Source organism: Mycetomoellerius zeteki, unplaced genomic scaffold (genome assembly GCF_001594055.1).
Source record: "Mycetomoellerius zeteki isolate Tzet28-1 unplaced genomic scaffold, Tzet1.0 scaffold607, whole genome shotgun sequence".
NCBI classification, from domain to species: Eukaryota; Metazoa; Arthropoda; class Insecta; order Hymenoptera; family Formicidae; genus Mycetomoellerius; species Mycetomoellerius zeteki.
The window spans coordinates 49,743-62,593 of NW_017257618.1; the positions used below are offsets into that span (position 1 = coordinate 49,743).

The following is a 12,851-nucleotide window of genomic DNA, read 5'->3' on the forward strand; positions in this document are numbered from 1 at the left end:
CGAGAGGATCGTTCATCAAGAATCTTGATAATCAAGAATCAGATACATATCATTGTGTTGATAGAAAATTGAATCTCAAAATTAGCAACTTTTCAGTATCTAATTTTAAAATTCTATTGGAACAACTGTTCGATAAAAAAAATTTTTTTGAAGTATCATAAAACATATCCGAAAATTTTTATCACTGACCATGATGCTGTTGATTGAATTTGCGTTAGTATATTAAAATTAAAGAGAGAGACCCCAAAAATTTACGTTTTTTAGCCTATGAATTTTGGGTTCCTTGAATTTCGAATCAAACTATATGCCAAACGATATGATGGAACATCTGAGAAAAAATTTAAATTGATCATAGAGGAGTAGTTTTGAAGATTTGAGAAGTCAAAATAATCAAATTCTCAATATTTCCTTTGTTGAACAAAGTTTGTCCAAATATTATAGACATTTTAGGATATAAATATTTCCTTGATAATAGTGAAATTTTGAATTAGTCAGAATTAGTCAGAATAATTTTTTAACCCCTTCACCCCTATTGTTTAATTTTTTAAAGGGATAGGTAAATTTCATCCCTTATCAGAGTTATGACACAAATGAGCTACAAATGTATCGACAAAATTATATTATTTCCTTTCATTATTTTAAAAATGCCAACTTTTAACTTGCGTCGCTTTTCTATCAATGCAGCAATATGTACATTCGAAGGTCCGTGACGTCCGGAATCCGCGAGTTCAGGGATGAGTGCGTTCGAAATCAGTGAATCTTAGAAGATTCATGGCGTCGGGAATTGCCGTAATCCGGGGGGAGGCTTCCTTTATCTGAGATCTATGAGTTCTCGAATCTATGCCGCTTAAAATCCGCGGATTCTCGAGGATCTGATGTTTGTATCTTGCGGATCCCGGTAGATAGCGGAGGCACTTTTGCACGGCGATATTTTCCCGGGCTATCCCGTATATACGTAGTGCACATATAAACGGGCTTTTCCGCCTAGAGTTTCCCGTATGGGCGGAGGATTACGATACTGTATGGCTGAGACACGACGGGCGCACCCTTTGTCTACGTTGTCTGCTATCCTTAGCCTTTCATTTAAGGACCAGGTAATAGCTGTCGCTGCAGCTGCACGTGACCCCGCAGTTTGCTGAAGGCAAGGAGAATAGAGGAACGTATTTTACTTCACGAGGATACTAAAATTCGCCGGACATACCGCCGGTCTGTTTCCGAATTTATGCGCCCCGGGATCATCAGGTTTAAGCGAAATTCAGGAGGAGGATTGGCTGGATCGATGAGATCTGGGACAGAGATAAACTCTCCTCGGAGACCGTTACGGTCATGAGATATAACGTGGTTAAGTTTAATGAACTATAATTAGCGTTTTATGAACGTATAAAACTTTAATAACGTAGAAATTTCTAAAAAAAATCTGGAATTCTCATGGAAGTTTTTCTTCTTAAAAGGAATTTAGAGATTTTTTGCAGATATTTCTTTAAAAATTTTATTTTTAATTCTTACTACTAGAGTGTATTATACTTTTAGTGCTAAAATGTTGTATAAGTTATGGATAATTTCTTGTTCAAAGTTTTACATAAGTTCCCTTTTGTCAAATATTTAAGAGTTCAACACTTCCTTCTTTTGTTAATACGTTATATACATCTTGTTGTATTTCTCAGATATAAAGTGAGGAAAATTTTACACAACGTAAAAGTTTCGCTTTATAAGAGTTTTTCACTTTTATTTAGTGTTTAAATAATATTATTTATAATTATTTAGATGGTCCAATATAATTTCATCATTTCCAGGTTTGTATCTAGCTAAATTTTTAGATACCTCAGCGCAATTCATCCTTTCTATGTAACATCGCGGAATAACTAATACGTCTACCGAGGGTGTATTCGAGATATCGAGTTGCCGCTCGATAAAATGCAAAACTCGCGGGAGTAAAAATCGCGCGGATACGCGCGGATATATCGCTTCGCGAGGTGGAGGTAAAATATACGAGATAGCCCGGTATCCACCGTCACGTGCGTTAGGCGATATTTGTCGCACGTGACCGAGGAGCATCTCCACCGATATCTTCTCGCAACTCCTTCCGCAACGGACGTAACAGAAAAATCCATATGTGCAGAAGGAATGGAACATTCTACCTTTTATTAGAGCAGAAGATTATGGCGCTCTAGTTACATTTTATACAACGTGGTTGATAATCAATATTCAAATTTACCCCGGCCGAGATAATATTTCTCGCAATAAATTTATTTACAATTTTTCAGCACATTAACATCTTTCTGATGATGCCTGATTGAGCATCAAATTATTAAAAATTGCTTGTCAATTTAATTTAATTTGTGATATTATTACAGTAGTTTAATTGCGTTTGTAAGCCGGAAAACCAATTCGGTGCGCAGTTCGAATGACTAAAAATATGGTATATATGCATGTACATACATAGTATATATAGGGTGTCCCAATAACGAAAATATTATCACCTCAAATATCTTCTAATCTATAAGGTGTAGAGAAAAATTTATATAACCAAAATTACACTATGTAAAGGGGGCTATCATATGGTGATAATAATTGTTGTCCATGTGGAGACGCTTCGGAGATTTCAAGGTTAATTTCGTTTTTTTAAATAGAATTATATGAATTTTTTTACACAATATGATTCCTCTAATTATTCTATATATGAAAGTATTAAGGTAGAGATATCAAAAAACTAACCGTTTACGAGATATTTTATACTTTATTGTGACACATATTGACATAAAATGTTAAATAACTTGTAAACTATTAATTTTTTGATAATCGTATCTAATACCTTTATGATCAAAACAATGAAATGAATCAATTGGTGGAAAAAAAATACAGAATTGCTTTAAAAAATATATATGCAAAATGGATAATTTTTTAAATAAGCAACTGTGTTTTCTTTCCACCATTTGATTCATCTCATTATTCTGTTTATAAAAGTAAAGTACGATTATCAAAAAATTAATTGTTTACAAGTTATTTAATGTCAATATGTGCCACAAAGTATAAAATATTTCGTAAACAGTTAGTTTTTTGATATCTCTACCTTAATATTTTTATATGCAGAATAATTAGAGGAATCATATTGTGTAAAAAATTCCATTTAAAAAAATGAAGTTGATTTTGAAATCTCCGAAGCGCTTCCACCTGGACAAAAATTATTATCACCATATGATAGCCCCCTTTACATAGTGTAATTTTGGTTATATAAATTTTTCTCTACACCTTATAGATTAGAAGATATTTCAGGTGGTAATAATTATTGGGACACCCTGTATATATATAATTCACATTGAATTATTTGAGTATTAAAGATCCAACTTTGATTGTTATACGCATTTAATTTCTAGTTCGTATTGGTTGTGTTCTCACATGTACTCCAAAATAAGATTCTTATTGTTCTAAAACTTAACGATTACATTCGAACAATAAAGTATTGTTCCATCGACTCTAGTCTCAAAATTACGAAATATTTTTACTTGGAATATTATTTATAAAAATATGATGACACTCGAAGAGAAACAGAGATAGTAATGTGGTCTCCCACAAACTAGGTATTTAAAAAATTGATTTTGTTTGAAACACAGTACAGTTTATTACAAAGTTAACAAAAAAGTAAAATATTACAAAATATATGCAAATGTGTACAGATATACGAAACTTCTTCCGCATAGAAGTTGCTCTAATAAAAATCTATAGTACATGTAATAGATTAACATCAGTAGAGCTACAATTGATTTATGGAATTTGACATGAAAACAGCAATTAACACCGTCAGCACGCTTAGAAGGGCACATTAACAAAATGCCATGCTATTGTTTAACTTTGCGTAACTCAAAGTATATACAGTCAAATAAAATATTAAATAACAAGCATTACCCAAATATACACATATTCGTATAATACATTGAAAAAAATGATGTATCAACAGCATCATTTTAATTGAAAATAATCTTGTTGATTTATAACAACAGTATTATAATGAAACAAATAAAATTTTATTAAACCAAGAATATGATGTATTTGTTTCATTAATAGTGTTATTGTGTAAATTAACAAAATTATTTTCAATTAAAATAATGTTGTTGATGACATTTTTTTCAGTATCTATACGTTCAAGTTTAAAAAGTTTCAAATTAAATGAGGAAATATGTGTAATTAAATGCTAAAATGTATCTTAAAAACTTATTTCGAAATGCTTAAAGGTAAAAATGCCTTCTAATAAATGCTAACTATTGTGTATTGGCTTATTAGCGTCATTATGTAACGAGATACTGAGCAAATAATTTCATAAATAATCACTAAAATTCGCCATCTAGCGGAGATATTAAAAGGGGCCATTATATATTTATACATTAATATATTACCATAATATCATCTCCTCCTCTATTCACAAGCGGGGTCGATGCACAAATATATATTATTTAATATTGCTGCTTTTATAAGCGAACGTTTTGCGTGACGTGTAAGGAAAAAAAATATTACGGTACCTTCCCTTTATTTATCATCGCATAATTTTTGCATTTGCAAAATGACTGTTAAAGAAACAGCAGAAAACTCTCCGAGCGATCAACGTATTTAAATGTGTTTTGTTAGACACGAAAAATATTTTTAATTGCCGACAAGTACGGTAAGCGGTTTGTATCGTGCGGACTTTTTAATTGCTGTAAATTGAAGCCGCTTAAACAGGACGAAGTTTTATAATCTCTCCTTTTAACACGTAAACGTAAATACCTCAGATCTATGGCGAAACTCTCTACTCTTGCAGTAATTTATTTATTTACTTTTTCTGTTTTTTCTTTTATTTTGTAAGCTTCATCCAAGTTTACGCCGACGCGAAATCAGCAAGCTCATTCAAAAGCAACGTGAAATCCTCTTGAGTAGATCTGAGATCTAAGGGAGAAAGAACGAGGAGGTATAGAGATAGTGGCGGGAAACGTTTCCACGGGAAAAGTTTCCGCTCTCCGCGGAAACTTTCTCGATCGGGCTCGACGCACGAGCATTTGTTTCCCCGTGGTGAGCTTTCGCGAGCTTTCGGCAGGAAAGTCACTCCGCGACGAAGCCGAGGGCGGGCGGCCACGGGCCTCGTAATGCTCTGCTTTAAGCTATCGCGACACTCACCCCCGCGTTTATCCTCGTTCTCTACTTTCCTCCCTCGGCCGTGGTACCGCGCTGGATTAAAGTATCGACGACGCCAACCGCGTCTGAATAATTCAGGACGAAAGTTCTGGTTGTTTCGATCCCCGCGAGAGGAGTACCGCCCAGGACGATCGCAGAGTCTGATCGAGGTCCGTTTTTTTGTGTTGCAGGTTTCGCGCTGATGAGAATCGTAGAGGTGTACAAGGAAATCCAGGAACAGGAGATGAACATCGTAAGTAGAGCAGCAAGAATTTAATTTCTAGAGTAAGAAACTTTCATTGACGTCTTTCTTTCTTTTTTAACAACTCTTCTCCAACGATTTTCTTTTGTTAGACTTTTTCCATTGCAGACGTTAAATTTTTTTGTATTTTGTATTCAGTAATCAAGTTACATACGATTTTAACTTATATCTAATTTTTATTCTTAATATGTACAATAATTCGAAAATTTCTCTAATAGAACTGAATTAAAATTTTAGCCTAAGGCTGTATTATTACACGTATTTTTCAAATTATAAATTTTTAATTCCAGTCATTTTTTACAGAGACTATGTTGATACAATTCATGAATATAACGACATAATAATTTAAATAATATTTTTAAATAATATTTTTGTTTATCTCTCTCTCGATTTCTTCGTACATCCGAATCTTTAAGAAGTTCTTTTTATTGCAATCGAATAATATTCAGCGACGTTTCGTAGGGCAGCTAAGAGCAGGCGTATTGTCTGCCACTCCCATTTTTTCCGTCTGTCTTCCACCCTGGCACCGTCCATTTCCGGGGATTACGTCAGACGGTCGCGTCTGCCAAGATTCGTAAAGATGTCCTTTCTACGTCTAGTGCCAAGCCTATCTGGTGGAAATTCACATTTCTTTATTCGCTTATATATTCACTTGACAAATAAAAAGGATTTGTTTCAATTGTGTTTCAAGGGTCACTGCTCGAAATATTGATAATCTCGGAAAGAAATAAGTAATGATGAATAAATCATTAATAATTCACTATATTTAAGTAACAATTACTAAATAAATGGGAAATATTTAACATTTTAATAATAAAATATTACTAATATTAAATAATAATACATATATAAAATATCAAAAAATTTATAACTTTATTTATAATAAAATGTTACTAATATTTAATATCTTAAAAACAAAATATTACTTGGAAATGATATTATCATTTTCTATCTACCCATCTTTTTGAAAGCTTGAGAAGGCACCCTTTTACATCTCTCTCTCTCTCTCTCTCTCTCTCTCCCCTCTCTCTCTCTTTCTATCTTTCCATCGCCGATCTCGTGACACCCTATAGAACGGTTCTACAGCAGGCAGAAGTTCGCAGGAGCCTCTTTGATCCTGCGGCTCGCCCCCCCCAGAGGGCGACATTACATCCCGCAGGCGTTTCGTTTGAACATGAAATCTCATTGCAACCATAACGACATGTGGTTATTAAGACTTACAACTCTCTCTTTCTCTTTTGCCGTCTCTCTTGTGGACGTTGCATTTTACAATTTCGTTCCAGCCGACCTCTCCGCGAAAATGTCTCTCCAGCGACCTAATGCAATCTAATCTGCAACTAAACTGGGAACATACCTTTTCTGTTGCGGTAATTAAGTAACGTTAAATTTGGTGCAGCTTTTTTCCGCTAAAACATAATGGAACTTTGTTAGTTGTTTTCGTGCACACGATATGTTTGCTCAGAAAACTGTGACACGTAACATGTTAAAAGCAAAGGGATGTTCCCAGAAGCTTTTAATTTTGTATATTTAAAAAGTTGAGAATGATATACCTAAACACGAGGAACTAAAATTTTATTAAAAAAAAATAAAGTTTTTAAGTTTTTTTGAAAAATTAAACGAAGAAATTTTTTGCTACAGAATAACTATCCCTATTAATGTCTTTAAACACTTACTCATTACAGAATTGATTATATTAAATATAATACACACACTAATAGGGGCAGACAGTAATAGGGACAGTTACCTTATCTCTGCAGATTTAGAAATTCGCGAAAAGAAAACGGAGAGTCTCCGTTTTCTTCTGTACATTATAACTTTATAAACATTAGAACTGTGTACACAATTCATCGTATGAAATAAATGATTTAGTTGATTTACGTTTGGGGATGCTTCAATGCACAAGGTTCAACGATCTCCTCGGGGAATCTGCGGAGAAACAAACAGTCGCGTACGCGTGCTGCGTCACGATTCGCCGTTGAAAAACGCACTCTAGACGAAGATTATCTCGAGCGCGATCGGAAACGAAGGAAGTGCCGCGAGGAAAGAGAAAGACGAGTGCCAAGTCCAGCTGGATGGGGGATGGCTGTGTGGGGTGAAACTCACGTAGCTTACATTACTTTGCAGCTTTTTGGCGGACGTGTATCTCCGCTATAACTTCGATCGATAACTTCGCGAAATTTGTTAAAGAACGTTCCTATACGGACATCTTTGATTTGCAATTGCAACATTTTTATTGATTTTTCTTCTTCCTTTTCAAAAGTTACAGAGATGTTTGGATTTTTTAAAATGTTATTACGTTATATTGATGATTGTGAATTGATAGTACAACCGCGAAATGAGTGATTCTACGTGAAAAAAATGACTCGAAAATGTAGAATAAAATTTTTTTACGTGAGGCTTTTTTTTAGAGAGAAAATTGAATTTAAATATTCGCCGATTTTAAATATTGTTAAGTTACGTTATATATTGTCAAGTAATCAAGTTTAAATTATTTAGTATAATATTCTAATCAATTAGTGTTATTGAATTAAAAAAATTATTTTCAATTAAAAGAGAGAGAATACTGTTGATATAACATTTCTTTTAGTGTAATTTTTTAATTTTTAAATTAATTTGATTGAAATTTAGGAGAAATATAAATTAAATATAAATTAAATTACCATGGAAGTTTATAGGAATATTCTGCTTTTGATAACATCGTCACTGATACCACCATTTTTCGTTATCTTTCACTATTAACCAAAATTTGGTTCTCCGATCTATCTATCTATCCAGTAACGCGACCGGAAGGCGGCGCAAAAAGAGCACTCGCGCATCCCGGAAGCGCTGTAATTCTCGATGGACGAGACGTGGGGTGCCGGGATGAGGAAACGACGGGGCGAACTGGAATGCGTGGCAAAAGACGCTCGTTCGCTCGTCCCAACGCGAACTCAAATATGGCGGCGGTCGTTCACAATCAGATCTAAAGAGCGCAGAATTTCCCAATAAAAAACGCCGGCGTTCCCTAAAAGCTCGCGGATTAAATTCACGGTGCGTAGAGATTCGCGTGTTCAACGAGGGGGTGGGGAGGGGCGGGCGAATAAAAAAAGCGGATAAAAAAAAGAAGGATTCCCCTTCCCCTCGCTCTTGCCACGCACCGCCGCCATAGCAACGGGCTTGCTGCAATCCGCCTGCCTTTGAGCGACGCACAAAAAGCGAGGCGAAGGGTGCTCGAACTGCAAAACAAACAACTTGTTCGTGAAACGCGAGCTTGTGGAGAGTGAGGGTGAGGGGGTGAGCGAGGGCGGCTGGTTGCAGGCTCTCGAAGAAACGCCGACGTAGCCGACGTAGCCGATGTAGGGTGAAGCCGGAAGGGCGTTGAGTTCGAAAGGGTTAATACGCTGATGGATCGAAGTGGCTGGCAAACGCAGAGGCATATCATTATCGCGGTCGGAAAATCATGTGTCCCACAAACACGTCTCGGCGTGTGTTTAAACCAGATGGAAAACAGAGGAATGGGACTAGAATAGTGATTTGATTACAGAGGGGTGGATCTAAGGAATGATCGCGCTCAGAGAAGCTTGATTTCCTGAATCGAATTTTCGAATCGAGATTTCAAACCAAGATCTCGCGGCGTTCTAACCAGTGAGCTCTGTAATATACTGGAGCGCGTCTTCCCTATACTAAACTATAGACACTCTAATAAGAATCTAGACATGAGAAAGCCACTTTTGATTAGTCTGCCAATTGTTTTAACAATTTCTAGGAGAGAGAGAGAGAGAGAAGGAAAAGATAGAACAGAATGAGAAAGAGAAAGAAAAATAAATGTAGAATCTACTCTCGATTGATTTTTGTTAAAACTATTACTCTGTATACAAAACTGCGGCATGTCAGACTTTCTCTCTCTCTTACTGGAGGATCTCCATGTATATTAAAATATAGAAAACAGCCCGATGGAGAGAAGGAAGACGAACAAATACTGGTCTTCTTGAGAGAGTTTTTTTCTACTTATGATAGTAAAACATCATTAGCCAGTCAGCGAATCCCTGATAAAGAAAATTTTTATCGTCTTTGCATCAGAGTATCCTTGTGTTTAGGAATTAAAACACCCTCACTCCTCGATGGCTCACTCTAGAGATTTTCAAGTAAGAGATTGGACACTATACATTTGATCCGTCATATTTTTCAGGACCTGTTTAAGATAGAATGAAATATCCACGCATCTATTCATCTCATATTCTCTTTTTTAAGCACGTCCAACCAATTAGAAGTTGTCTAAACGGTGTCTAATCTTTTATTTGAGGATTTCTAGCTCGCTTTCAGTATGTTACAGAGCTCATTGACTCTAACAGACCAGATTGGCGAAAATCGAAATGTCCGGATTCGTCGGAACGTTGGTAGCGAAATTCGGCGAACGCATCTGGAGAGATTTGATCTCCCATTTATTTATACGATTATTTCCGCTCTGCTGTATTTCCGGGCGAAATTGCGCTATTATTGCATTCACACGCCACATTGCCGCTTCTTTCTCTAATTGCGCTCGAAATATCGTTTGTTATTTATTTGTGTTGTCATTTATTTGAGTTTTTATGGCCTCCCTCTCATCTGGCATCATGCTATTATTCTATTGTTATACCGCATATTACTACATTACATTTTTTCCCCATTATGCGAAATTTAACGCGTTGCCTTTATCATTCTTCCCTCTGTCTCGTTCTTCCTCTTTCAAGATGTTAATAAAACGGAATAAAGAGCGCCTTCGTCGCCGTCGCGTTTTCCGTCGGAATGCATCCAACCAAGGACCACTCCTGCGAGTATAAATTAGGTCTGGCTTGGGAGAGACCGCCTAAAGCTCATATAGTGAACCTGAGACAGTGAGGAAATAAAGAAACATTGCTCTCTCAACACCAACTGCGGGGATGTTAAAGTTTACCCTCCTTGTCCCTAGACCGCCTTTAAATGTTGGAACGATGTTCGACCCTCTTCTAATTAAGTTTATTGCCTAGCGGTGTCTGTTAATTATTTCCCACTTAAAAAGATTACTTTATTATATCTGTATTAATTTATGTGTGCAAGTCACACAAATTCATGTTAATTTTCTAAATGGATGTTGCTTTTGGGATAGTAACAAAAGCGCGACAAATTAGGAAATTGTATAAAAGCAAAATGTTATTTATATTACTATTGTGTAAAAGATAATAATATTAGTAAATGCATCATTTATTGTGTAAAAATAATATGATTAAGACATAATTATATTAACATATAGTATTACATATAACAGAGGACTACTAATAAATTAATATCACTGAATGAAACAAACATCATGTATCGCCCATGCGTAATAATAACATCCTTGTTCATCTCTTACATTTCAGTTAAAAGCTTTCTACGTGGATCTGCTGGTACCTCTGGAGACCAACCTGGAGAAGGACACGAAGGTCGTACAGGTAAGTAAACCGCCGAAAATGGTTCCCGGAAGGCACATTAGTCGTCCCCGAGTCCCGACTTCCGGCGACAATGAATAATGCAACGTTGGGACTTTTAGAGCGAGCAGAAGAAATTCCTTCAGCAGCACAAGACCAGATCCGAAACCTACAGCAAGGCGGCCGCGACAATGAAGAAGCAAAGAAAGAAATCTAGGGCGGCCAATAAGAGTGGTCTCGCCATGGACAAGGAGCTCAAGAACATGCAGATCCTCGAGGAAGAGAAGACCAAGCTCGATGCCTTCTGCGAACAGAGCCTGAAGAACGTGAGTCTCTCATACAGCACAGAAGCTTGCAGCAACATTGCTGTAACGTTTTCAAGGTTTCTGTAATATTATTAGAATAATTAGTACTATTAAGAGCACAGAAGCAACGTTACAACGTTATTACAACATTTGTAATATTATTGCCATATTGCAACGTTTGTTATTGTAATATTGCCGGAACTTTGCAATGTTTGTGCAATATTGTTGGAATGATTTGTGCTATATGAATATACAGCCCAGAAGCTTGCAGCACAGCAACACTGCAACGTTTGCAATATTACTGCAATATTGCAACGTTTCCAATATTACTGTAATATTGCTAGAACGTTGCAACATTATTGCAATATTGCTAGAATCATCTATACTGTATTGGTAAACGAAAACTCAATTATGTTATTGCGTACCAAGTTTTTCACATTTTTGAAGTATATTTTCGAAAACTCGGTACGTAAGCGTGGAATATAATCTTTTTTGATGGCAGATAAATGCGAAAGTTAAATACGCTAGGAATAGCGGAGATGATGGATTACGCGATGAAATTCATTAAAGGAGCGAGTTCATTAACACTTTGGATCCCTTTATGCGTTCTTTTCACAGGCGATGACTCAGGAGAGAAGGCGATATGGTTTCGTGCTGGAGCGACAATGCTCCTTGGCGAAGCACTATGCGAGTTTTCATGAGGTTGCACTGGCCGCGCTTCATCCCTCGGTTGATAAATGGCGCGAGGTTGCCGCCACTAGGGAATACTTGCCCCAGTCGGTGGAGGACATGTTCGCTTCCAGACTCAGGGTAAATTTGCGTGATAGTCTTTGCGTTCTCTACTATTCGTACGATTCTGAATCAATATGAAAGCGCAATGAATTACTCTTGCAACTTGGTGTTCATGCATTATCCGACATATGTTTTGCAAAAGTTACAACAATCTTATTGCCTTTTGCGTGAATTCCACAAATGATCTTATAAATTGCAAATATCATGCATTTTAGCCATTTAAAAAATTTTTATGAAGTTTTATGAAGAAATTTTAGGAAAACATATCCTTTTTTTTAAAAACTTATATTTTTCGGACAGATTAGAATAAAGACTTTTTAAGCAATGTTTCAAAAACTAGAAACTTTGAATTTTAAGAACAATAGAGGATAAAAATAAATAAAAATTTTCAATTTTCTTTTAGAAAAAAAAACTTTTATGTATTTTTTTCTATACTGCAGCGTCATTTTAAAGTTAACAAATCATAGTATACAATATATATATACACACACGTAATGAAAAATATCGTGGAGATATATTGCCGAAGCGTGCCGCGGAGAATTGCAGTCTACGGCAATCTACGTTTCCGTAGCAAACGTCGTTCTGGCCAGAGGACGAGGAGAACGGTGGATCCGAACTGACGACGATGAGCTCGCAATTGCGGAAGACTCGGAGCATGGACAGCTCCTGCTTGGAGCTACGACTGGGTCCTCTACCCGGAAACCCGCCATCATCCGGAGGTCACTTCGGTCCAGCACTCCATCTCCCCGCCGCTCTTTCCAGAGCGAGGTCGGAGGCCAACCTGCACGCCTCGACATTATCCCTCGGCCCTGGTAGGTCGTCCTGCTGTTTCTCTCTTTTTTCTGCGACAATGATATCGATTTTTCGCGAGTATAGCCATGTGCTCGTTCCGAAAATTTGCCGTTCCCTTATCAACCGTCCTTACACTCGTAGAATAAAATTAAC

The 12,851-nt window shown here is 36.4% G+C and overlaps 1 protein-coding gene across 1 annotated transcript in view; it reads left to right on the plus strand.

Annotated features, from left to right (window-relative positions):
- Positions 1-12,851, plus strand: part of IRSp53 (Insulin receptor substrate 53 kDa) — a 58,446-nt gene that overhangs the window by 34,142 nt on the left and 11,453 nt on the right. Inside the window, exons 3-7 of the mRNA XM_018456789.1 lie at positions 5,334-5,395; positions 10,762-10,833; positions 10,932-11,135; positions 11,733-11,924; positions 12,478-12,718. Of these exons, the coding sequence (XP_018312291.1) occupies positions 5,334-5,395; positions 10,762-10,833; positions 10,932-11,135; positions 11,733-11,924; positions 12,478-12,718 (771 nt within the window). The remainder of the gene's footprint in view (positions 1-5,333; positions 5,396-10,761; positions 10,834-10,931; positions 11,136-11,732; positions 11,925-12,477; positions 12,719-12,851) is intronic.